Genomic DNA, 23,782 nt, shown 5'->3' on the forward strand with positions numbered 1-23,782 from the left:
CCCTCCCTCAAAGGAGGAAAACAAAAAAAACCTCCCTAGCCCTGTTCCTTCTCTTCCCCACCACCCACCTCCGCCCCCACCCCCGCTCCTCACCGCCGCCAAGCGACTGATACGCGTTTGGCTGAGTGACGTCAACCACGATCTATTTTTAGTAATGTTGGTCAGATTTGAACACACGCACGCGCGCGCGCGCGGCGCGGTCTGGCTGGCAGGACTTCTGAACAGATCGCAGACAGACGTGCACGGAGGGACAAGTTGATGTGGTGCGGAATGAATCACTCACTGGAAATAAAAGCATACACTCCACGATTGGTGCTGGATGAACATACACACACACACAAAGTGTGCGTTTGTGTGTGATGTTCAATTCAGTGATATTAAACAAAGACAAGGGGCAACTGTTCACACATGTATTTCATGTTCAGTTATCATTGGGCAGGTGATGTCAGATGTGAATACAAACAGTGTCAACATGTTAGAAGCACTCCGAGATACCGAGGGATGGACGGAGGAGTTAGTCCCTTCAAACTGAGGAGATAAAATGAGGGAGAGCAGGCAGACAGTCTCACCCAACCTTTTGTGCTGCAGTTGCCTAGCAACATGAGGCTGGAGTGAAAATGGAGGAGTGATGCTGCCGCATTTTATGAATGAAATTGGAAAAAATAAAGGAGACAGAGGGGAGGGGGGGAGTGGGATGATGAACACACACACACACACGCACGCACACATGCAGTCTTACTGCTGCTGCTGAGCGTCCTCACTAGTCGAGAAGGAAGGCAGCTGTGTAAGATGTGGCGATTACCATAAAGCAGTACAAGGTCCACAAACCAAACTTTATTAACCCCATCACTGTCGTTACAAATACTGAGGCAGAGATTATATAGTAAGTACAAAAAGAAAACAGGTCTCCTTATCCTGAAGACAAAATAAGCACTTATTTACAGTAGGCCTATGTTTATCAAAACAACTAGACTGCAATATGAAATTGATATCTCGTTTACCTCCATGTTTCGCGCACAGACAGACATCGTATGTAACATTTTCTAGAACTTTTTTTCTGAACTGGGGCCTGTTCAAAGCAGTAGGTTTACTGACTTATCTGGACAACTAAAGGTGAAAAAACTTGCAAGTACAAGATTGTACTCTGCACAAGCTGTCCAACTAAACTGTAAGGCCCATGTTCAAGACTAAATTTGTTTCCACAGAGTCAGATGCTACTAATTCACATGAGATGACACATGAGAACAATGTATGTATCCTCAAGAGCACAAAAATCAGTGTATCAGCATGACTTTCAAGTCTCAGGGCTGTAAGAACATGGCATTCCTGTTACACAATCACCACACCCTAATGACTCAAAATGTCTCTGGCTCAGCTTTAATATGATCCAAGACAGAAGTACAGTAAAATTAAGGAAGTGCTGGTTGTGTGGTGAAAAAGAGACCACAAGAGAGAAAACCATAGGTGAATATCCCAGATCCACCCCATCTGTGCATGGCATATATAAAAAGAGTGTCCCCCGCTGCCATGTCTGTGCTTCCTGTTAATGACCACATGTCATGTAGATACATCCATGGCCTCCTTGTCCAAATGCGTTTTGCGATGTGGGTTATTTACGGATAAGAAGGGCTTCATGTCCATTATGTTAATCTGACGATTCTTACATGCAGTCCATGGAGTTGTCTGGCATCAGTCCAAGAGGTGGCATCTTTCCTGTTACACAGGATGGCGGCAGCATGCCACTGATGTTGGGGGACGGGTCAACATTCTCGCCGTCTTCCATCTTGTCCGCCGAGCCCTCCCAGTTTATATGGAAGCGGGTGACACGAGGATTGGAGGCTAAAATATTCCTCTGGAGCTGAGAGGATGAGAACTGGTTGAGTATCAAAAAATAGCATGGCAATGACTCTTACATTTCCCTAAACACAACTCAACATTTTCATAATTGTTCAAACTCTACACCCAATCTCTGTAATGTAAAAATTTTCATATTTTGTCCTAAATTTCTTTTGCATTTGCTCTTACTAACAGGCCACGTCAGATTCATCAAACGCTTTAATGTAAATTATGTGCGTCCGTCAGCAGGAATTAAGTGACGGACTGCAGCAGAGCTGTTAATACTGAGTCACCTGTACGTCGTACCGTCACTGAAATAAAGATGAAAATGCATTATTTTTGAAAATGTCTTAAAAAAAAGTTTTTTAAAAAATGTAAAGTGATCGATTACTGCAAGGAGGTCAAGGTAAAGTCTCCTTCACTGATATGGATGAAAATATATGTGCCATAACAGCATGTTAACATACAACATTTACTAATGTTCCCTAATGTTGTTTGATGTTATTTAAATATAAAATACATTTTGGCCAATAGCAAAAAAAATATTTTTTACCCAAAGATTTTACATTAACAAATTTCAGAGGTGCGCGATACTGTTTTTTTTTTTACATTTTAATAATATATTGTACTCCGTCCTGATGCTACTGTTGCCTGTAAGACCAATTCCAGAGCAGCAGAGGGCAGCAGAGAACAGTGTATAATTAAGACTTAATACTTTTCACAAGCGTGGTCCATGTACTTCGCCATATGTTTATACTTTCTGCAGCTCAGGCACAATGGTAATTTTTGCTAATTGACATATCAATGAAGCACGGACAGATTGCTATGGGCAATTTCCCTACACTTCTATTTGTGGTAGAACTCAGTTTATGGATTTATTTAACATGTGTTTGATAAGGACGGTCTCACAGAGAGTAAAACCCCTCTGTTCAAGGGAAACTTTGCCAAGAAAGTTGCAGACATCAGACACAGGAAATTAAAATTTCCAGATTTCGTAAACAAGCAAGTTATGAAGACAGTGACTGTCATCTGTGTGTGTGTGTGTGTGTGTGTGTGTGTGTGTGTGTGTGTGTGTGTGTGTGCATTACCTGAGTGTAGTCTGGTTTGAGGGGTGGGTTTTCCCGTAGTTCGGGGTCTGTGTATTCGTTGTTGACGTAGTAACCGATGCGGATGAACTCTTGTCCACGGTAGGTGCAGGTTATGAGGACTACAGTCACTCCGACAGCGTCACTCTCTGGAATCAGCCCTGTGTTAGGAGCATCAGCCTGAGGAGACCGACAGAAACACAAAGAGGAGGAAATCACATCGAGGTCAACATTAATCATGCTAGTAATGCAGTGCCAAGCAAACTGAATTACCAAACCCCAAACATCTAATATGTAGAGACAGGGAGAGGGCGGAAGATTACATGTGACTACTTACCTGAAAGACAAACATGTGTCTGCCAGCCGGTACCGGGCCAACAAGAACAGAGTCTAAGACTTGGTCATACTCTTCGCTCTCAGCTGAACCAACATAGATGATTTTCCACTCCAGGTCTAATAGCACACATATAGGACAAAAGTGAGAAGTGGTGAATTCTTAAAAAAAAAACGGTATAGCTCAGTTATGTAAACAATATTACAAACACACACATTGGACATGGGTATTGCATTGCTTGGTTTTTGCTGCCAGACATCTATGCCTGCATTAACTATTCAAAAAAAAAAAAAGGCCGAGGAAACTTCATATCATCATACTGCTGCCCAACTGGTGTCTCACTCGGCGGTTCGCGGCAACTAGTTCGACTTGTCTGTTGCTGCGGAAACGTTACCTGATCAACCAATCGTCTTAGCGGAAAAAAACCTCGAGGAACGTCCACGAGCCAATCACTACGCGCGGTGGGCGGGGCGCCGTGCACAAACGCGCCAGCGCCAAATTTCAACAACTTGTCAAATGAAACATCACTAAACGAGCGCGGACGACGAATAATAACCGCGTGGCCGTCGAGCTAAATAACGAGCTCATCAGTTAGTCGCCCCAAACACCCGCAGGGCGAAAGTTACTACATAAGCAGAATGTACAGCTGGTGTTGAACAGCTAGCATCTCCCGCCGTAAGTTAACTGGTATTATCCACTGGCTGAAGACAAAACCTACCTTCCGGCAGATCCTCCATGCACTCGAACGTTATTTCAAACTGGAACGGATTTCCAAACGGGCTCGGGTTGTCCAGTACAGCTACATTCAACACCTGCACCTTGGCCATGGTCGAGCTACAAACTACTTGGCTTCTATGATACGTTACGTGAAAATACTGTCTCGGCGTTCCCGGGCTGTTTCGCACGCTGTTGCGTTTTCTGTCTTCAAAGGGCGTAAATTAAAGTTTGGTTCTTTGACTGTCCCAGGAAGGCCAACATCGACCCGCGGCGACTGGACTGAAGGCGGAAACACGTCACAGGTCTTCTTCTATGCCGTCTTTGTTTCCGCGAAGACTGTCAGTCGCGTCGTGGCGTGCTGCTGCCCCCTAGTGTTCGTTTGCAAAAAAAGCAACAACAAAAAAACGGGTCCAAATTATAACGTTTTCGTCCAGGACAGTTCCTTCTTTGATGTTTTGAAATTCCTCTGTTTGTTCTTCTTTTCGTGTATTAGCATAACATTCAAATCACAGAGGATTTGCTTCCATCATTCCAACATGTTCTCAGTGATATTAGGTGATACATCCATACAAGGCCATAAAATAAGAATTGTACCAATATATTTCAGCAAACAAAACCAAACAATATTTCTTCATTACATTGATTTGTCCTGGAATTCTTTTGCTGTGGTGCATTTCACAGATGTTTATGCCAGCTTTTTTTATTAGGCTGGATCCTTCATTACTTTGTTTTGTGCATTCCCTCTGCTGTTCCTACACACAGCACTTTCCTACACACACCACATTGGTGTTCAGGCAGAGGCCCTGACAAACTGAGGAAAAATGTCAAATATATGTACTTATTGTTTTTTTTTTTGTTTTTTTTTTCCTCAATACCATCAGTCGTGCTGTTGAGCTGTGGCTCAGGAGTTTGTGAATTATGTATGATGTAGAAAGGATGTTTGGGTGAGTGTGAATCTCGGTGTGAAAGTGCTTTGAGTGGCCATTCAAGACTAGAAAAGTCCTCTGTCAATTTAGTTCATTGATTGAATATGTTGAATTGGTAACTTAATGATTGTCTTGATTAAGATCCAACACTTGCTCAATACAACATTTCATCATTCCCCTGGACTTTCCCTCTATGACCTAGATGAGTGAGAACAGACATGCTCTGAACTTTATTCACTGTGTCAGGTGGCATTATTTTAAAGTACCTTGATTTATTTAACAAAAGCTGCAAACTGGACTGCAGATCCTCATTATGTAAGACACAGAATTCTGGAGTTGCACCAGCACTCGATCTTCAGTCCTTACTCAGTACCAATAATTCTAAATTATTCTGACACTGCAGGTAAAACCCTGGCCTTATTGTTATGAAGTTGTTCTGTATTAGGCATACAAATGCCAAGACGCAGTCAAAACATTAAAGCTATCTTCAGAAATGACAGAAATTCACCGGTAAGTGCACCACTGCCGGCAAAATGAAATTTCCCTTTCCAATTGCATTAGACATTTAAGACAAACATGCATTTTATTCATGTATGTCAATTTGATGTAATCCACTGAAGCTAAATTTGATCTGCTTCACTGGTCATTCAGACATTTAGTCACTCATGTTTAAAGTTCAGAGCGACTTTATTTTGTGAGAGGCTGCTGCACCTGCTGCATCACAAGCCTTATAGACAACAATCACAGTCTTTTGTTATTATGACATTTTCATGCTAAACCAATTTAGCGGCTAAAACCCACAGCGTTATCACTGCTACATATATCATGAATTGATCTACAATGTTTTGAGTTGTTTATTATTGCAATTCACAGCAGATTTGAAATTTATTTCTACACTGCTGAACTTCCTCAAGTATTACTCTATCCAGCTTATAAATGACAAACATATTAAAGTTTATTTAACTTCTACTTCCAGTCCGAATATTATCATACGGCTCATCACCTCAGTTTAATTACATTTACCAAAACTAATATGTAAGAAGATATAGACAATTAGAAGAAGACCAACAGAGTTTAATCACACAGTGCATGTTGTAACTTTAAATTCCCATATATCTCATGGCAGAGAAGGGTAATGCAAAATAAAACAACTTGAAAAGGCCACCATTTTCTCAAGTTACTGCTGACACCCAAACAGGAGGTACTGCTGGACCATCTCCTCCATGCCCAAACATGTAGGTGCGTATTTATCAGTTTGACACTCTGCGTTCGTGGGCCAGTACTCGATCCAGGTTCTCTCACCGAGCACGTACTGATACCTGTGGACAGAAAAGTGAAACACACATGTGAGATGCATGGAACTAAAGAGTATGAGATACGACACGCAACACACAAAGAATGTAGACACAAAGAACAAACTTACGACTGGATTTTGTCATCTCTGTGAATATCTTTCGACGTGCCCATGATGAGGTATGTTTTGCCTACGCCCAGATCTAAAGACTCCCTGCAGTGTGGATAACTCAGGAAGTGCCGTACTTTACCCAGAGGACCCACATCGAAACTTCCTGTGATTAGAAAAATGGCAAAAGACGGAAGATATTTAAAGATTGAGTGCAAACACTTTAAGCTCAGTGTCCAGTGGAGTCAGATTGATAACTCTCTCATATTTGTGCAGTAGAAATATGATGCTACAGCTGGAGTTGCCTGACTTATCATGGCATAAAAACTGGAAACAGTTGTGGTAACATTTGTTAAACCTGTACATAAACTGAAGTGTTAAATAATTCACAGTTTTACAAGGGTTTACGTGCTGCTGTGTCCATGGGTTGCCTTGCAATGCAGGCTAAGTTAGCCTGCTGCTAATACTTGGCACACAGAAATGAATCTTTTCGTCTGCTTCACAGCACAAATTCTAATTAGTGTGCTTCCTTTAACTGGCCACGTTTGGGAGACTAGAAACACCACTGATGTGATGCCAAGCCCCCTGGAAATTTATAAAAGTGGCAAAAAGAATCCATGCCATCTTCAACTTGAAGACACTTAGATAACTGTTGGATAAAACATTACATAGGGGATTGTAAATTTGAGATGGTTCAAGGAGAAGATGAACACCCACCTTCTTTGGTCACCTTTTCTATCCGCATTGTGTAAATGTCAGTGGACAATTCCTCAGTAAATTGCTCCAGTCTCACTTTGTACACTGAGGATAGACAAGTTGCAGTGTGTTACCTCACTTGCTTACTTATTCTCTCAATTTCCTTCTCACATACAAGTCATTCGCATTAAGACAAATCTCTCCATCAATGCAGATCATTTTCGATTGCGTCTTACCAAAGTCTATTCTGCTGGTCGGCGTGGTCTCACAGGATTTGGCCGTGCGCTGATCATTGCTGATCTTCTCCTTCTTCTGCATACTGCAGTTCTCTGAAAACACACAATGGGCACAAGGGGACAAGTCAGGAGCTGATCATTTGAGCACGTGTGTGGCTGTGTGGATTGGTTGATGGGCGACTGCAGCTGACGCATGCCCGGATCCCTGCGCAACAATCTGCTGATTTACCGTGAGTCACATTACACGACCAACTCCTCCAGTCTCGTTTAATCTTCAATTGGTCTCAAAGTATCCAGATTTATTAAGGTGCAGTTAACAGACAATGCAGGGGGATGAATGGTCACTTCTTCATGAAGTTCTGTATTAGTGCTTACGAGTTCCTTCAAGAATTTCAGGTGCATCTTCACAGAGACACCGTCCTGTTTACCTTCAGCACATGTGCATTCCTCATTTCTACAGAGCCTCAGTAGTTGACCAGCTTTCCTCAGTGGATGGTAGAATTTCATACACTGGGTTTCTGCAATGGGAAAGGAAGATAATTGAAACAAAATTATGCTAACTGCATCGATGCATCAGTGGAAATGTACATCAAATTCAATCTGCGGCAGAGAAAAAGACCTTGAAGCTCTCTGGAGCACAGAGAGTTCTGAGTGTGTTTGAGACTTACGGTCATAATACTCATAGACAGACACAGCCGCCGGCTGTAAGACGCCCACTTTCAGCTTCTGGTGGATCCTAAAAGTGATCTCCTCTGGTCGTGTGTGAGAAACCTGTGGAGAAATGTAGAGCAGAGGTGAGGTAGAGACAAAGAGAGAGAGAGAGAGAACAAGGAAAGAGAAAAGGGGAGAGAGGGAAGAAAGGCTGGCGTCTTACCTTGTCCAGGTAGATGATCAGTGAGCCTCTCTCTGACAAGAGTGTGTTCATCTCATATTTTGCAATAGTGCGGGCACGTCCTTTGGACAACTACACACAAACATATAGAGTGTCAGACACCTTTCCAAACCATATACGGCTGTGTGGGTTTTGTGTAGATTTTTTAAAGCTCTTACTAGGTCCAGGTCATTTGTGTTAACGGTGAAGCCGGTTAGCAAGCCAATATCCAAGATCGACATGGTTGCATCGTGGTCCCTGTCCTTATATCTGAGCAGAAAATGGATGGTGCACAATTTAATTGGACCATTTACACAATATGAATAACAGAATCAGAGTAAAGTGGAGTAATGAAGGGACCATAGCAGGTTAGAAAAGGTCCCGTATCAAGCCATGTTATTGTAACACTCAGTATTATTTCTTTATTGTACTTACAAAACCTGTATTCTCAGCTTGTATATCTTCTCTTCGTCATCCATTTTCTCTGCAGAAGCAACATACCGCATGAGCATAAAGTCTTTTGTCATCAAAGAAAAATACTTCACAGAATGTTGGACACGCAGAATGCAGTTGGGAAAAACAAAACAGGCACATAGAAGCAGACAAACAGACAAATGATGGCAAATGATAACAAACAAACAACAGGAGACAAGGGGCGGCAAATTACCCGGGATGAGCTCCACGGACATGTTGAACTTCTGACAGTCGCTCTCCTTCTCCGTAGACAGAGCGTAGTACAGCGACACCATCTGTGACGCAGCAAAAAAAGGGCATTTTAATATTGAATGCACTGTCATCAAATATTACAGGTATCCATTTGAAAGGCATTGTTCACACAAGGTTTAAAAAATGTATCTGGTCTCATCTGGGATGAAAAGGACACTGTTGATTTACAACAGATGACAGAGCTGCGGGCAAAAAGATGTTTTTTATTTACTGTCACTGTTGCTTCTCCTGTTCCTGTGGCCGTCACTTTCACATTCTGGTTTATATCATTGACCTGTGGGGGGACACACACAACACAACACAACACCACACACAAAGACACGACATCAACAGAAGTAACCAACATGCAGAAAGCAACAGGCATGATGGCGGAGTGTGTTCTCACTTTAGATGTTCTTGTGGCATAGTTGTTGTTGTTGTTGAAGTTGTACCTGTCAGGCTTTGACCTGCCCGGCAACAAAATGTCCACATTCAGATCGTACTCTGGTTCTTTAGCGTTGGCCCAATACTCTGCTACGGCCTGGTACACTATTATGGTAGCCTGGACAGGAAAAGAATGACGGAAAGATCCACATGAACTAACGAAAAAACTAAAAAAAGTTAAACTGCATTAAACAGCCAGAGGTCAACATGGATGTAGTCCTGCGTTACCTGAGTTGATCCAAAGCCTCCGCCAACCTTCTGCTGTTGGCTGAACCATCTCACAACAGGTCTGGCTTCTTCAAACGCCTTTATCAACAGAAGGTGAGAAAAGACTTGACGTCTCTGTGGTTGACTGTGCATTTTTTGTTGTGTGCGTTTGAAAAGCAACAAAACCTTAGTAACACTAGGGGGAGATTCTGGTTCTTTTATTTCTATACTTCTCCAAAACCCACTGTGTTGATCAGTTTTTTTCTATAATGGCACATCCTCCTTGTAGAGTTTTGGCACTGGCCTGATACAAGTAATCAATCACAAATCAACTTTTTATTTTTGTCAATTTTGTGTTGCGTCGTGGTTTTTACGTTGTTCAAATAAAAGAAAAATGTAGAAATTGTTTTCACTGCGGCTGGATTTTCATTCCATAATAAAATAAACGGAGGGGCAGTAAATGCCCATTAAATGTCTATATACAGTGTAGAGTGCTCTGTTAAATAGTTAGCAGAACTGAACAGAGTCCATGATGTTTAGTAAAAGAACCAAACATTTGGAAATATATTGAAATTTAAATGTGTATAACACACATTTCGCTGACCCTCCTCATAAACCCTCCACCCTTTTAATGAGGTAGCAGGGCTTATGAGTGTATTGTATTATTTCTGCAGCTTGACATGCTTGTGAAAAACAAATAATGTAAGCGTGACATGCATACCTTGGCCTTCACGAGAGCAAGAAGAGCATAAGCTGTGGCCTCCAGTGTGTAAATACGTCCTTTAGGTACAGGCCAGTGGGACAACGCTAAGGATAAAACAGAAAAATAACTCTTTATTATCAAGCACAACTTGTGACAAACTTAAACACATTAATCAAAGCAGAAGAAATGTGAGCAGAAACTCACACACAGGCTTGCACACAAGAGAATTGGATTGATAACGGATTTTTAAGGCCAATACAGATTTTGACTGTTCAAAAAAAAATCTGATATTCTGTTTTTAATACGGACACATATCTTAAAACCATTTTTGCAAAATATCTTAAAATGAATTACTTAAAATTGTTTTGAGCAGGACAAGAGAAAAAAAAAGTAGAAATCATCTTCCCATAATATCGACCATGACATTATGATGTTCGGGCTCTAATAAATGTAATAGTTTGTGGATGTGTGTTATTTTGGTCTCCTATACATCTCTAGAGTATTTGTGTGTGACAGCACCTGGGGAAACAAACTTGAAGAGGGTCTCTCGGTCCAGGTTGCCTTCATTGGCCAAGGCATATGATGTCATGGCCACAGCATATGGGTTGGTGAGGCTGGGCAACCGCCTCCCCAGGTAGGCCACTGCTTTGTCTATGCTGCCTGGCAGACTCTGCACATCAGGAGAAGAAAGGACGGTAGGCAGGAATCAGCGTAACGGATAAGCAGCAGGAATTTCAGTGCAAACATGAAAGGCTGCAAATGGGTGAGATAAGAGCAGTCCATCCGTTCATGCTCAGAGTCTACTCCTGCTCAGGAATGTCGAAGCATGTGTCTTCAGAGCCATACTGAGCCGCATTAGTAACAGTTACTGCTGACGCTACTCTTAAAGAAGAAATCTCAACACAGTATCAACCTTCCAAACATAATTAGCAAGATGTTTTGGATTTTTAAAACTACGTCAGCTCAACTGATCATTTCCTGAACCCTTTTCCTAGTGGTTGGCCGATCAGAGACTATCAACCATAAATAGGAACCAAAGCCAGCGCGGGTTTATAGACAGTAAAATATTCTGCATGTAAAAAGTTTATGTTAGTCTTTAGGAAGTCTTCATGGAAGTTCAAACTGTGTGATGATCTGCTCTATTATAAGATGCAATTGTCCATGTCTGTTCTGGCTTTCAACCTACAACCGAGCATGACTTCCCGAGGACACTATTAACTAATTACATTAACTTGTGCAAAAAAGGCCTCTCATGACCGGCACCACCACTGTTTTTATTGTGTTTTGGTAACACCACATTATCCCAAGCGAACATAAAAGCATGGTGTCGGAAAATCTGAACTAATAAAGATACACAATGTAGCCAAGTTGTTACAGAATGAAGTGCAAGTCTGTTTTTGTTAATATCTGTCATGTCTGGAATAAAGGCCTCAGTTGTTTCTAACCTTATTAAACCTTTTGAGCGGCGAATCTCCCACAAGAATCACTGTAAACGGTATGAGTATGTGTCGTCTATCAACAGAAAGTGGTTTCACTAATGTGGCGTGAGTAAGTAAATGAAGAAATAAAAGAGGTGAAAGAAAATGTAAATGCAAATGTGTGCGAGGCACTCACGTTGACAGTGGCAGCGCATAGTGTCCGAGACTCCTGCATGGCGATGAGGCAGAAGGCCGTCATGGAGGCTTCTGAATCTGTGCCACCCACATCACCCTACGAGCACACACACACACACACACACACACACACACACACACACACACACACACACACACACACACACACACACACACACACACACACACACACACACACACACACACACATTTGTATTCGTATAAGGTGATACAGCATGTAACTTTTTTCATCGCCATCAGCTATTTTTTGGCATGAAATTGAAGATGCTGATGAAATTAATGCGCGCACAATCATCTCTCCGTGGGACACCCTTCCAACTTCTCTGAACACGCCGTCGGGTTGCTGTGCGTTAAGGATCAGAAACTTCACCGCGTCGCAGATCACCTCGCTTTGCACTGCCACCAGAGTGTTGGCCATGGTAAACACCTTGGCAACATAGGCTGTCAGCCTGAAAGAGAGAAGAAGGGGCTGATTGTTTGGTTCCAGTTATTTGCACATGAGATACACCCATCCTTGCATAGTCAAAATCTACATAAGGGGAGGATGTGCAAACGTTGGCATATGAGTACATGGATGATTGGATGCCTCACCAGGTGCTACCCTTGCGGTTGGTCCACACAGCAAAAGACCCATCTTTGTTTCGGAAGGCAAGCTCGTTCTGGTAGCCTGGACACGAACAAAACACACAATGTTCTTACTGGATGTCATTAACTCTGCCGAAGCCCATGCATTGGATGATAGTTTGAGAAGTCATGTTGAATTGGGCTCCTTGTTTAAAGGATATTTTTCTGATGGTATTTTTGTTTGTGAAAAAAAGGCAATCTTGGTAAAAAAAACAAAACAACTGATATGCATGTGCTTATATGTATATTCAGTTATTTCATCTGCAAATCAGTACGCGTGGGTGATTTTACCGGTTTTGATGTGCTGGAGGGCTTCGTTTCGTTTCTGAAAGCCCACGGTTTCCCACTGGTTGGTTTTGTCCAGATACGTGGTTGCGATGACAGGTAGGGTCATGTGGATCATGTTCTGCTCTCCACAGCCTGATGGCTGGTAGATCAGTGTGCCCATTGATTTCCCACTAATGGCGTTCTCCACTAGGCCACCAACATTTTCCCTCCCTGCACGTACACAGACCAACAAAAAAACCCCCGAAGCACCGTAAATCAACACGAAGAAAACAAATCAGCAACCACGCGACTCACTGGTTGTGGGGGACCACACCTGTCACAGAGATCTGTGTGCTCGTAGGTGTGTTTGGAGCCAAATCTTTCTTTGGTATTCCACTGTTGATAATTTCTTCTTGTACACCACCTGAAGGGAGAAACGGGCAAGTCGGGGGATCAACTCAAGTGGTAGAATATTACAACATGAATGTAAAATGTAGCTATTTAATTGGTTGACCCACCTTCACCTTTATTAGTGGGATCTAGAGTTATAACCTTTGGAGATTTTACCAGTACGCCTTCAGGCTGGGAACAAAACAACATGGGAAATCACAGATATTTTATGCTGGTCTATGACAAAATGCTGAATATTCTTTCCTTATCGGTTTTATTCACAGTTCATTTTGAAAAGGTTGATCCAGTGTATATTTGCATTAGATGTTAAATCCACAAGAGACGTCTGCTTCCTCATACTGCCTTTATCAAAGGAGAGCGCTGCTTGTTCCCCAATCATGAAATCACTCAGTTCTCCTTATATATATATCCAACACTTACTGTTATAGTGAGCAGTATTTGGACACTAAATCATCATCACTATTTTGCTTCATCTCTGACAGCTATAGACTTGAACAGTGGTAAGCCTTGCCTTGTTAGGAAATGTGAAATTGTAGAACTGTTAGCAGAAAGTCATGCACATTGAGCATGACTTTTTGTTCCTATGGTGGTTTTTCTGATGATACTATATAAGAAGGTACATTTACAAGCCCCGAACTTGGACTCTCAAACAATCCAAATCACAATTCTTTTTTTCAAAACTCAATATTCGCCAGTGATTTTTAACAGAAGTGAACAAACACATTTTTTTGCCATTTTACGTGCAGGAGATGCTGAATATGTATATTGTATGTATATATATGTATATATATGTATATTCACATCACAAAGTAACAGGTGTGAGAAGTAATGTAATGTTAAAACTGAGCACGTTTTTATTGAACAGTGTACTGCAGCAGGGGAACTGTTTTGATATCTTTAAAAAAAAAGACGAAAGAAGCTCTACATAAGCTGTTTCCCTTACCACCACCCGCAGGATCTTCATGATTCCATCATTGAGTGACGAGTCTTTAACAGCTGCTTTGACCTCAATTGGGAATTGTCCTTCCTTCATGGGAATAATGACAAAGGGTACAGATCGTGTAGTTTGGGCCCCGACTCTGACCTCCTGACGATACCTTGCATGTTTAGAAGCTGCACTGCACACGTGCGCCTCCTCCATCAGATCCACACGCACCTTGAGGAAGAGAGAAAAAGGTGGAGGAAGAGAGTGAGACCTGCCACCAAGCGGACGTGTTTGACAATTTGACTTTCATGTTTGACAATGTCCGGTACACTTTGTCATAAATAAACGAACGACAATGTGCAAAGGGTGTTAAAACTAATATCAGTAAAAATCGTCAGTTTAAGTATCGGTCGTTCAAAAAAGATTCACTCATGATTTGAAGAAATTTAACTCTTAACATCGTTTGCCAAAAGATCTATTTGATCTTTTGCGAGAGTGAGAAGGCGCAGTCCTTGGACCAAGTAGCATTGAGCCGCCGTTACATTTATCAAAGACTGGAGATGATTGTCTCCAGCCTGAAACAACAGAGCAGCGTTGCACAGACTTACAATGGCATCATCAGGGCTGTAGTTATGGAGTATTGCCTTAACTTCCAGCTGCTCTCCGCGGACAGCAGAGTAGGGCAGCCTGAGATCAATGAAGAATTCCTTACGGACAATCACTTTTAATGGCTCGCCGACACAGATTCCTTAGAGATGAGAGTGATGATCAAAAATAAATAAAGGTGATGAAACAGAGATCAATGGGGGAAAAAAGGGTGAAAGACATTAAAGAGTTTAAAGATTATTCAGGTAATAACTAACACCCAAGACGGATCTCATTCACTGAATCCTCACCGTGGGTTCTTGACAGACTAATGCCAGTGAACTGCCAGGTTGTGATTGAGTCTTGCAAAGGCACATTTTTCATGAAGGATGTGGAATCACTGAAACAAAGAGAAGTGTTAAGGGGCTCGGAGAGGTAAAAGGGGACAGCCTGGAATCCTAGTGATGTCATGAATGAAGTCATCCATGTATTTTTTTAGTCGCCTCACCAGTGTGGCGTTTGTGGAGGGCAAGCAGGCAGTTTGATGTCTGACCACAGCCAGCTCTCTGGGAACTTGGTGCGAGAAACAATTTCATTGCTGTCCATGTAACTGTTGTCATCTTCCTCACCTAGAGGGTCATTAAAAAGGTCACCACTCGGATTGTTTGATAAATACCACTCAATGGATAGCCCACCCAACCCTTTGCCCCTTCCCTTGTCACCCATCTCTTACTGCGAGCCAGCTTGAGGCTGTCCTCCTTCTTCTCAACTCGCATGGATTCCATCTCCTTGCAGCAGTGCAGGAAGGCCTCGACACAGGCTGCACCGTCAAAGATGTACTCACTGCGCCGCTCACACGTGTACAAGAGGGTGGTTTCTTTCATACCATCCAAGCAACACTCACGTTGCATCTGATCTTTATAAATTCCCACTGGAAAGTAAGAGGGTTGTGGAGAAGAGACGTGAGAGGTGAGAAAGGATTGTCGGAAGTACAAAACAAAAACTGGAAAGATTGAAATAAAGCATTTTAAAATAGGGCAAATTTGAAACCGACATGAATAAACTAGTTCATCCACATAGCACAAAATCCCAAGTTTACGCTTTGAATAAGTGAAAAACAAAAGTCCCAGCATTTTTGTATCATTTGATCAATACATGGTGAAGCTGAGTATTGTGAGAGTCAATGACAGAAGTTGTGGTGACTGGGTAGTTAAGAGCTCTGGGGTTTTTTTTTTTTACCTAAGCTGGTCGTGACGTCCATTATTGTAGTGGATCTTTTCCTCCTGCTGGGGACTCGACATTTCAATTCTGGAAATGCAACACAGGCTAAGTGTTAAACAGAGCACAACAAGGCTGGACCTGGAAGAGAGTTGGTGGAGGTAAAACAATGACAGTGCAGCAGCCTTGTCACCTTGTCTGTAGGGAGTCCCAGAAGCAGTGCTGGACTCAAACAACAGCCCGGCATCGAAGAATACACTCATGCTGTCCTTCCCTCCGCCGGGTGTGCAGCCTGTGTCATATTTCTCCACAATGTCCCACACCTGAACAGAGCGGATGTCACACACAGAAATACAAACACACTCAGCAGCGGGTTGCAGTGTGTAAAACGAAACAGACCTATCTGTAAACTGTCAGGACAAGTTCAGCTATGGTGTGAGAAAGACTTATCTATGCAGTGCATTTGCAGAATGACAGATATACAGCAAACTGGAGGTTGACTGGTAACACATAGTGAAAATCCATTTATACCTCCACGCCCTTCAAATTATTTTCACAGATAATAAATCAAATGAAGAAATTGCCTTTTTCTGGGTGAGCCGGTGCTTGTTATTGAGGACGTAGACGCCTTGGTCAACCGCCACCAGTCCCACTGTGGCATCTGGATCCCCGGTGACCTTCAAAACAAACACCCTGCGAGGCTCGTAGGACGGAGCAGGTCTAGATGATTCCAGCTTCAGCTGAATGTGAAGGAAAGGGCAATGGATGTGACATGCAGTTTTGCTTTTGTTACAAGTTACACACATGTGTTTCTTGGACACAAATATGTCCTGGAAGTACTGGATTGACCTTTTCACTTTGTGTGTCTCGTTTGTTCACTTGATTAGTGTAACTCACCGAGCCCATGCAGGAGTCCTTGACATCCACCCAGACAGAGTCTGATACCACCTCAGTATCAGTTTGATGGTAGTAGGCTATGATGCGGAATGATGGCAGCATTTCTTTGGTGATGGGAACTATCAGGGAAATCAGTACTTGGCCTCTTGTCCTATAACGGCCATGTTTGACCAACTGACCCCTGCTCATGATCTAGGGACACAGATTTACACATCAGTACATACACAAACATGAGCTCATACACTACATGGGTTGTAGCACAAGGCAAAAAAAGAAGAAGACATCTCTCACCAGGTATGTGATATCAGTGTCTTCATTTGACTGCCTGTTTAGATTGAGGTTGATTTTCAGATTGTCTCCTAACTCCAGCTCTGCTGTATCCACACCTGCCAAAATAATATTTTGTAATAAGTGCAAGACACTGAAAAGATCTTGTTGTTGATGTCTTGATGTTGTTTCAGCATTATTTTTTTATACCTATGTGGATGTAGTTGTTGGTTTTAGTTTTATATGGGAGCGCTTCCATGGTGGCTGATGCTTGTCTTGTAGGTAAAATATTAGGATCATTGGTCTTTGCCTGCGATCAGAGACACACAGAGGGGTTAGCATGCACACATGGTTATACCTTTATCGGGTATAAAGAAAAACACAAAAGTTCTCACTATTGCAAGTGAATGGCAAAAATTTGAAAATGTGGTTTGATGCATGTTTAAGCCTCCATTTGCAATTGGACTGAAATGTAAAAAGGGAAAAGACAAAATCAAGGAATTTCGGGGCTCACAGTGATTGTCAGTCTTGGGTCTCTTGCCACTGTATTGATGGTCAGCTTTGCGATGCCATTGGCTGCAGTTAAACCCTGCACAGCACCTGGATTCACCACCACTGTAACACCCTGTGCTGGACTTTCATCTGGATTCACAACTTCAATCTGCCATCAACGAAACAAGAACAGCCGAGCGACCAGAAATACGTAATTGGTTCACAAAAGTATTCTATTTATGTTGCATCACAGAAGATCCATGACAGATCAAAACATTGCACCATGTACCAAACACTTAAAATTAGTAAGAAAGCATCAAACCGTGTGTGCCACTTGAAGAAAAAAAAGAAAGATTGGTGGCATGAAAGTTACGGTTTCCTCATTAAAAAATATGTTTTTCCGGAACATACTGAAGTAATCTGTATTTAGAGTGGCAGAAGAAAATTGTTTCTGGAAAGGATTTTTATCGAAGTAAAATATATTGTCGCTGTCATTTTATAAAAATGTAAATATGCATTGGTGCTTTACCGCAACATCGAAGGACATTCCTGGTTTGAAAAATTTGGGCGTTCTCTTGAAGTGGATGGTGTAAGGTGACGTGACGATCTGGATGCCTCTCAACTCCGCCTCCACCATTTCACTCCCTTTGAGTTGATGCAAACACACGCACACACAAGCTCATTTAACATTTGTTCACTTTCTTATTGATAAACCGATACATACAAGTTTTATTTCATTCGTGGCTTTATTTCCCTCTTGTTTTTAGTTAGAAAATTTTAGACACCAATAATTTCGAATAAATTTTCGAATAAATCAGACATGCAGAATTGGGACGAACATCCAGTCTCTCCATCTTACCGCTCTCTGTCAGCACACTGACAGCTACAAATATCGAACTCCCCACCAGGTCATTGATTTCACTGAAGGTTTGTGTGATGTGCTGTCTCTTCAGTTGGACCACTCCATGACCGTTTTCAATCTAATGTGTGATAATACAAAAAAGGTACATTTTCAGGTCAGCCTGGCTTCATACTGAACATCAAATATTGTACTATACTACTATCTGCAGGTAAGAATATAACAATGCAGTGATATACCTACGGGCCTCTGCAAAGCAAGAAAATCCTACACATTTGTCATTTTAGAGTCGTGTCGATTTTGCAGACAGAATGACCCACACACTGGCAAACTGACAGACAGAAACACAGCAAGAATGTAAGAATGTGCTCACCATCACTCTCTGGAGAGAGTTGGGAAAGCTCTTCTTTTGCCTGTCATGCAAAACCCCAAATACCACGTATGCTGTGCCATGCACCTCTTCACCAAACAAATACCTGAAACCAAAAGATAATTTTGAAATCCACAGAGAAGTCAAATTGGACCATTAAAAATGTGATCACCAAAATTTAACATAAGCAGCAAATGACTATTGAAGCCACTTCTCAAGAGCCACAATACAAAAACCTTCACATACGTAGCTCTGATGTTGACTGTGAACTCAGGACTGTCCACATAGAAGAAGGAGCTTACTGGTGTTAGTATCACCTCGAAACTGGGCAGCACTGAAAAATGAAATGCATTTTGTTGTGTTTCCAACATTAAGGTGAAAATATGTTGAATGCCTTATAGGACTTGAGTTAGAGAAAAAAAAAACTCACCGTATTCTTTGACCTCAAACTCTGCAGAGAAGCTCTGCTGTGGGTTGCTGTGGAACTTGGCCACAACTTTCCAAAGTCCAGGACTGCAGGCGTGTGCGCACACACACACACACACGCACACGCGCACACGCGCACACGCACACACACACAAAAGAACACACTTGTCAATTATCAAGAAAATAATTTGACTTAAAATGCTTTACATGTAGAGCAGTATCTAACACTAAAACATAATAAATAAACGTGTCATTTCTCATTTGTTTAAGCATCAGTTCATGCAGTTCTTGCAGGAGGGGGTTATGTACTGGACTATTCCTTGGCTGGAACCACTAATTTCCTGGTATCCACTGGTATCAGCAAACTTTTGCCATTGGACCATAGACTGTATATAAAAATGGACGTAGTCAGCGGGTCCGGCAAATGAAGCCAATGTGGAAGTGCCTGAAGCCTGTATTGTCTGGAATCACCAGCAGAGGGCGACTCACTGGTAACAAAAAGAAGTCTGTTTCTATAGAAGTCTACGAGAAAATGACTCTTCTTCTCACTTGATTCATAACTTAAGTAAACATTTTCATGAGGTGTTAATGGTCTCAATCGCTATAGTTTCAAGTCTTCTTCAATACAGTATCAGTGTTCATTTTGTAAACTCTAATCTAGAGTAAAAAATACATTGAATCCTGGTATGCAATGGGCTGTAGAGACTGGAAATTACCACCAAATTTGAATAAAAATGAATTATTACAAACAAAGTCTGTCAGACTCCTCATGTTTGGTTGGCGATACACCCATAAAACAATTTTTCAACTCTTCATGACCCTTTCCTATTCAGTTGTGCTTCTCTAGTATTGATTCCTTAATTTTGTGGCGTTTGCCCTGAGGAGTCAAAGTGTCTTCACACTTTGTGCACAATATGACTATATACATTTCTTAATCAGCTGTCCAAACCTTAAAGGTAGCTGTATAAAACAAAAATTAAAAATTGGCTACTGACCTGACAATTTCAGCGAGTTGGTAATCACCGGAGTGGATCCCTGATTTCAGAGAGACTCGATCGAGAGGTAAAATGATGCCTTCCGGAGTCTAAAAATCAAATTCATTGAGCAAACATTAACAGTGAGACTTGCCACTTAACAGTATGGTGCAGTATAACAATGCCACAACCAAGACTTTTCAACATATGTCTAACATCTCTGAGTTTAATCGGTTCAATACACAGGTACTTGGCTATCAAAGATGTCGAATGTGCAACTCACCACATAGAGTGAGAGTGACGGGATGGCTATTCGAGAGATCCACATGAAACATGGCATTTCACTGTAAGGTTCACTGAATACTTTTTTGCAATTGTTGGTATTTACGAGCACATGGGAGATGGGAAATGATGTGCCTTTAAGCTGATTGTAATATTATTATTTTTTTAATCTGTGTTCTGAGTAAGTTTAGATGAAATACCACAATCTCAATGACAATGGAAGCATCAGTTTGAATTTCGTCATCCCGCTCCACGGGCTCCATGCGGGGTGTCACTGCAAACATCCTGTAATGGACTGACGGGAAGAGAGAGACAGGTTGATACAGTTCATTCATTTAAATAATTAAAAATGTGTAAATGAATCAGGTGACATATTGTGAATGTACTAGGGAATCTCACTGAGGGTTGTCCAGCACTGATTTAAATCCCGAGCTCACCTTTACTGTTGGGGGTGTAGAGGGTCTTGTCAGTCTGGATGAAGATGTAGCCGGACTGGAAGGACACTAAGACGACTTTTTCCAGCAAGCGGTCGGGGAACTGAGCTTGCAGGTAGACATACTGCTTCAGGGTGGGATCCTTGCTGAAGTCTACTACCGGGATCTGAAGGCAGTTATCAGAGTCATGAGCGGGACAGAGGTGTATGATGAGTAAGTCTACTGTACATTCTGGATTTCTTCTGTGAGGTCATGATATAAAACAACAAAGCCATAGTGTTTCATGTACCCTTATTTGTCCAATTTCCTGGAAATTATTATCACTGTTAAGGGTCACAGATGTGGTTGCCAGCCTTTTGGTCTTGGTTGGATGGTTCATCACGTTGATATCGACCTTAATGTTTCCTCCTGTGCAGTCTTGACACTCTACAAAGATGTTTTCTGGCGTTCCTACCCGCAACAAGTTGGGGGAGGACATCACCTTCCTATGGATCAGTGTGAAAAGACAAAGATAGAGGACATGCTGTCGTCATTCTGCACCAAGTACTGTCAGGGATGTACTGATGGACTGACCAATGCGCTCTTTATATATTGTTTGAATTTCAGGCATTGAATGACTGTCTCAGAGTCTTTGTGTAAAAGCTTCAATTCATCTAAATTACAAGATAACAAATGTATTAGCTCAGATGAGGGTCATCAGCTCCAGCATGGACTTCAATCAACCCTCCAACACTGGATCAACAAACATTTCATCATGACTCTGGACTCTGTCTGCTGTGTCTGTTGAAACTAAATACTGTGCAAACTTCAAACTATATTTAGGAAAGACAGCATTCACTTATGTGACAGAAACTTTCCATTATGTAAGACAAAAATGAAATGGAACTGAATGAAACTAATATATGTATCCAACTTTTTTAAATCGGTTATAAAAGCAGGGAACCCCAGATTGAGTTGTCAGTTTAACCAAAACAGACTGAATATTATTATGATTTTATTGCATTGATTCAAGCTCAGGGAGAAAAAAGGTAAGGCGGATACTCACAATGGAGAACCGTCAACCAGAGAAGTCACAGAGGCAAAGGCCAGAGAGGCCAGCAGCCACAGTTGAGTCCTACTCATCCTCCTCCAGGTTCTGTTGTGCTGACAATGTAGACAGTTGCTCTGCCGCTCGCCCCTTTTATCCCCTCAGCTCCACCTCAACTCCCTACCTCAGCCCCCCTCCCGAAGCTGTCTGCACGCACGTAAACATTAAGGCAATTACACACAATTTCCCAGCAGCAGTTGAGAAACTAGTTCCGACAAAGGTTAACTCTTCTCTGAGGGGAAAAAATAAACATTAGAAAATCATTGAGGGTCTACATGCTTGACTGATTGCTAAACCAAACAAAGTCAACATGCACAAACTCACAGACAACTCGCGTTGAGTAATTTCGGGATCTGGCACGGCTTTTTGGAGTTTCATCATCGGGGAATTTTCCCCAATAACATTGTGTTTCAATTGATATCAGTCTGTGATTCCAACAGGTTTTTATTTATTAACTTGGATTATATTATTCGTAATTTAAATTACACAATTTAATGTCTCAGTAAATTTTATGATTTGAATGGACAAATGTATTCAGGTATTCAGAGTGCCTGGAGAGTTGACTGGAATCACCAACAGGTGAGTACCATTGCTTGATAATTCTACAGGTTGCAAAAATTATACTGAATGTATCTGTCATTTGTTTTTCCCCCTCCGAAAATATCAGGGGTCTCATTTATAAAACTTTGCGTAGGATCCTTACTAAAAGTGTAGATGCGCCCAAAAGCCGAAAATGGCGTACGCCGAAAAATATTCAGACTTATAAAACCGTGCGTACGCACATCGGTGCGCAATTCTCCCTTTATAAATCACAGATCACCTACAAGTGTGCGTACGTGAATCAGCCTCATATCCCGCCCTGTACACGCCCATTTTAACCATAAATAGTCAATGCAAATCACCTCATGAATGCTGATCCCTATATTAATGACCCTGGCATCCAATTTTTCTTTTGTTCCGAACCATAGGTTCTGACAGGTGATAGAAAAAAAAAACATCTCACTTCTCAGACACTGACATAGACTCGCCTGTAGGGAGGTGGACGTGCCTGTAGGGGAGGGGGACTCGCCTGTAGGGAGGGGGACTCGCCTGTAGGGAGGTGGACGTGCCTGTAGGGGAGGGGGACTCGCCTGTAGGGAGGGGGACTCGCCTGTAGGGAGGTGGACTCGCCTGTAGGGGAGGGGAACTCGCCTATAGGGAGGGGGACTCGCCTGTAGGGAGGTGGACTCGCCTGTAGGGAGGTGGACTCACCTGTAGGGAGGTGGACTCACCTGTAGGAAGGTGGACTCGCCTGTAGTGGGGGGGGACTCGCCTGTAGGGGAGGGGGACTCGCCTGTAGGGAGGGGGACTCGCCTGTAGGGAGGTGGACTCGCCTGTAGGGGAGGGGAACTCGCCTATAGGGAGGGGGACTCGCCTGTAGGGAGGTGGACTCGCCTGTAGGGAGGTGGACTCACCTGTAGGAAGGTGGACTCGCCTGTAAGGGGGGGGGGGGGACTCGCCTGTAGGGGAGGGCGACTCATCTGTATGGAGGTGGACTCGCCTGTAGTGAGGTGAACTCGCCTGTAGGGAGGTGGACTCACCTGTAGGAAGGTGGACTCGCCTGTAGGGGGGGGGGACTCGCCTGTAGGGGAGGGGGACTCGCCTGTAGGGAGGGGGATAGGGGGGGGGACTCGCCTGTAGGGAGGTGGACTCGCCTGTAGGGAGGTGGACTCACCTGTAGGAAGGTGGACTCGCCTGTAGGGGGGGGGACTCGCCTGTAGGGAGGTGGACTCGCCTGTAGGGGAGGGGGACTCGCCTGTAGGGAGGGGGATGGGGGGGGGACTCGCCTGTAGGGAGGTGGACTCGCCTGTAGGGAGGGGGACTCACCT

At 42.7% G+C, this 23,782-nt stretch overlaps 2 protein-coding genes across 2 annotated transcripts; both read right to left on the minus strand.

Annotated features, from left to right (window-relative positions):
• Positions 1-814: 814 nt before the first annotated feature.
• On the minus strand, positions 815-4,272 carry asf1bb (anti-silencing function 1Bb histone chaperone). The gene is made up of 4 exons (XM_035636544.2): positions 3,974-4,272; positions 3,259-3,374; positions 2,925-3,101; positions 815-1,858 (listed from the first exon to the last, which is right to left on the minus strand). The coding sequence occupies exons 1-4, from the start codon at positions 4,080-4,082 to the stop codon at positions 1,661-1,663; spliced, it is 600 nt and encodes a 199-aa protein (XP_035492437.1). The 5' UTR covers positions 4,083-4,272; the 3' UTR covers positions 815-1,660.
• Positions 4,273-5,951: 1,679 nt separating this feature from the next.
• LOC118312169 (complement C3) lies at positions 5,952-22,028 on the minus strand. Its single transcript, XM_035636545.1, has 43 exons — positions 21,873-22,028; positions 21,117-21,312; positions 20,831-20,993; positions 20,594-20,688; positions 20,133-20,221; positions 19,142-19,224; positions 18,958-19,045; positions 18,715-18,817; positions 18,342-18,462; positions 18,012-18,127; positions 17,505-17,651; positions 17,201-17,300; positions 17,015-17,109; positions 16,724-16,915; positions 16,411-16,566; positions 16,020-16,149; positions 15,848-15,916; positions 15,342-15,539; positions 15,117-15,237; positions 14,920-15,008; positions 14,632-14,771; positions 14,042-14,254; positions 13,206-13,269; positions 13,022-13,111; positions 12,712-12,918; positions 12,388-12,463; positions 12,086-12,245; positions 11,777-11,872; positions 10,682-10,832; positions 10,181-10,266; positions 9,481-9,558; positions 9,215-9,370; positions 9,041-9,103; positions 8,771-8,852; positions 8,539-8,587; positions 8,283-8,373; positions 8,107-8,196; positions 7,901-8,003; positions 7,661-7,750; positions 7,233-7,325; positions 7,018-7,101; positions 6,322-6,466; positions 5,952-6,217 (listed from the first exon to the last, which is right to left on the minus strand). Exons 1-43 carry the CDS (start codon positions 21,947-21,949, stop codon positions 6,076-6,078), a joined length of 4,977 nt encoding a protein of 1,658 aa, XP_035492438.1. The 5' UTR covers positions 21,950-22,028; the 3' UTR covers positions 5,952-6,075.
• Positions 22,029-23,782: the final 1,754 nt, after the last annotated feature.

The sequence above is a fragment of the Scophthalmus maximus genome, chromosome 8 (assembly GCF_022379125.1).
Source record: "Scophthalmus maximus strain ysfricsl-2021 chromosome 8, ASM2237912v1, whole genome shotgun sequence".
Taxonomy (NCBI): domain Eukaryota; kingdom Metazoa; phylum Chordata; class Actinopteri; order Pleuronectiformes; family Scophthalmidae; genus Scophthalmus; species Scophthalmus maximus.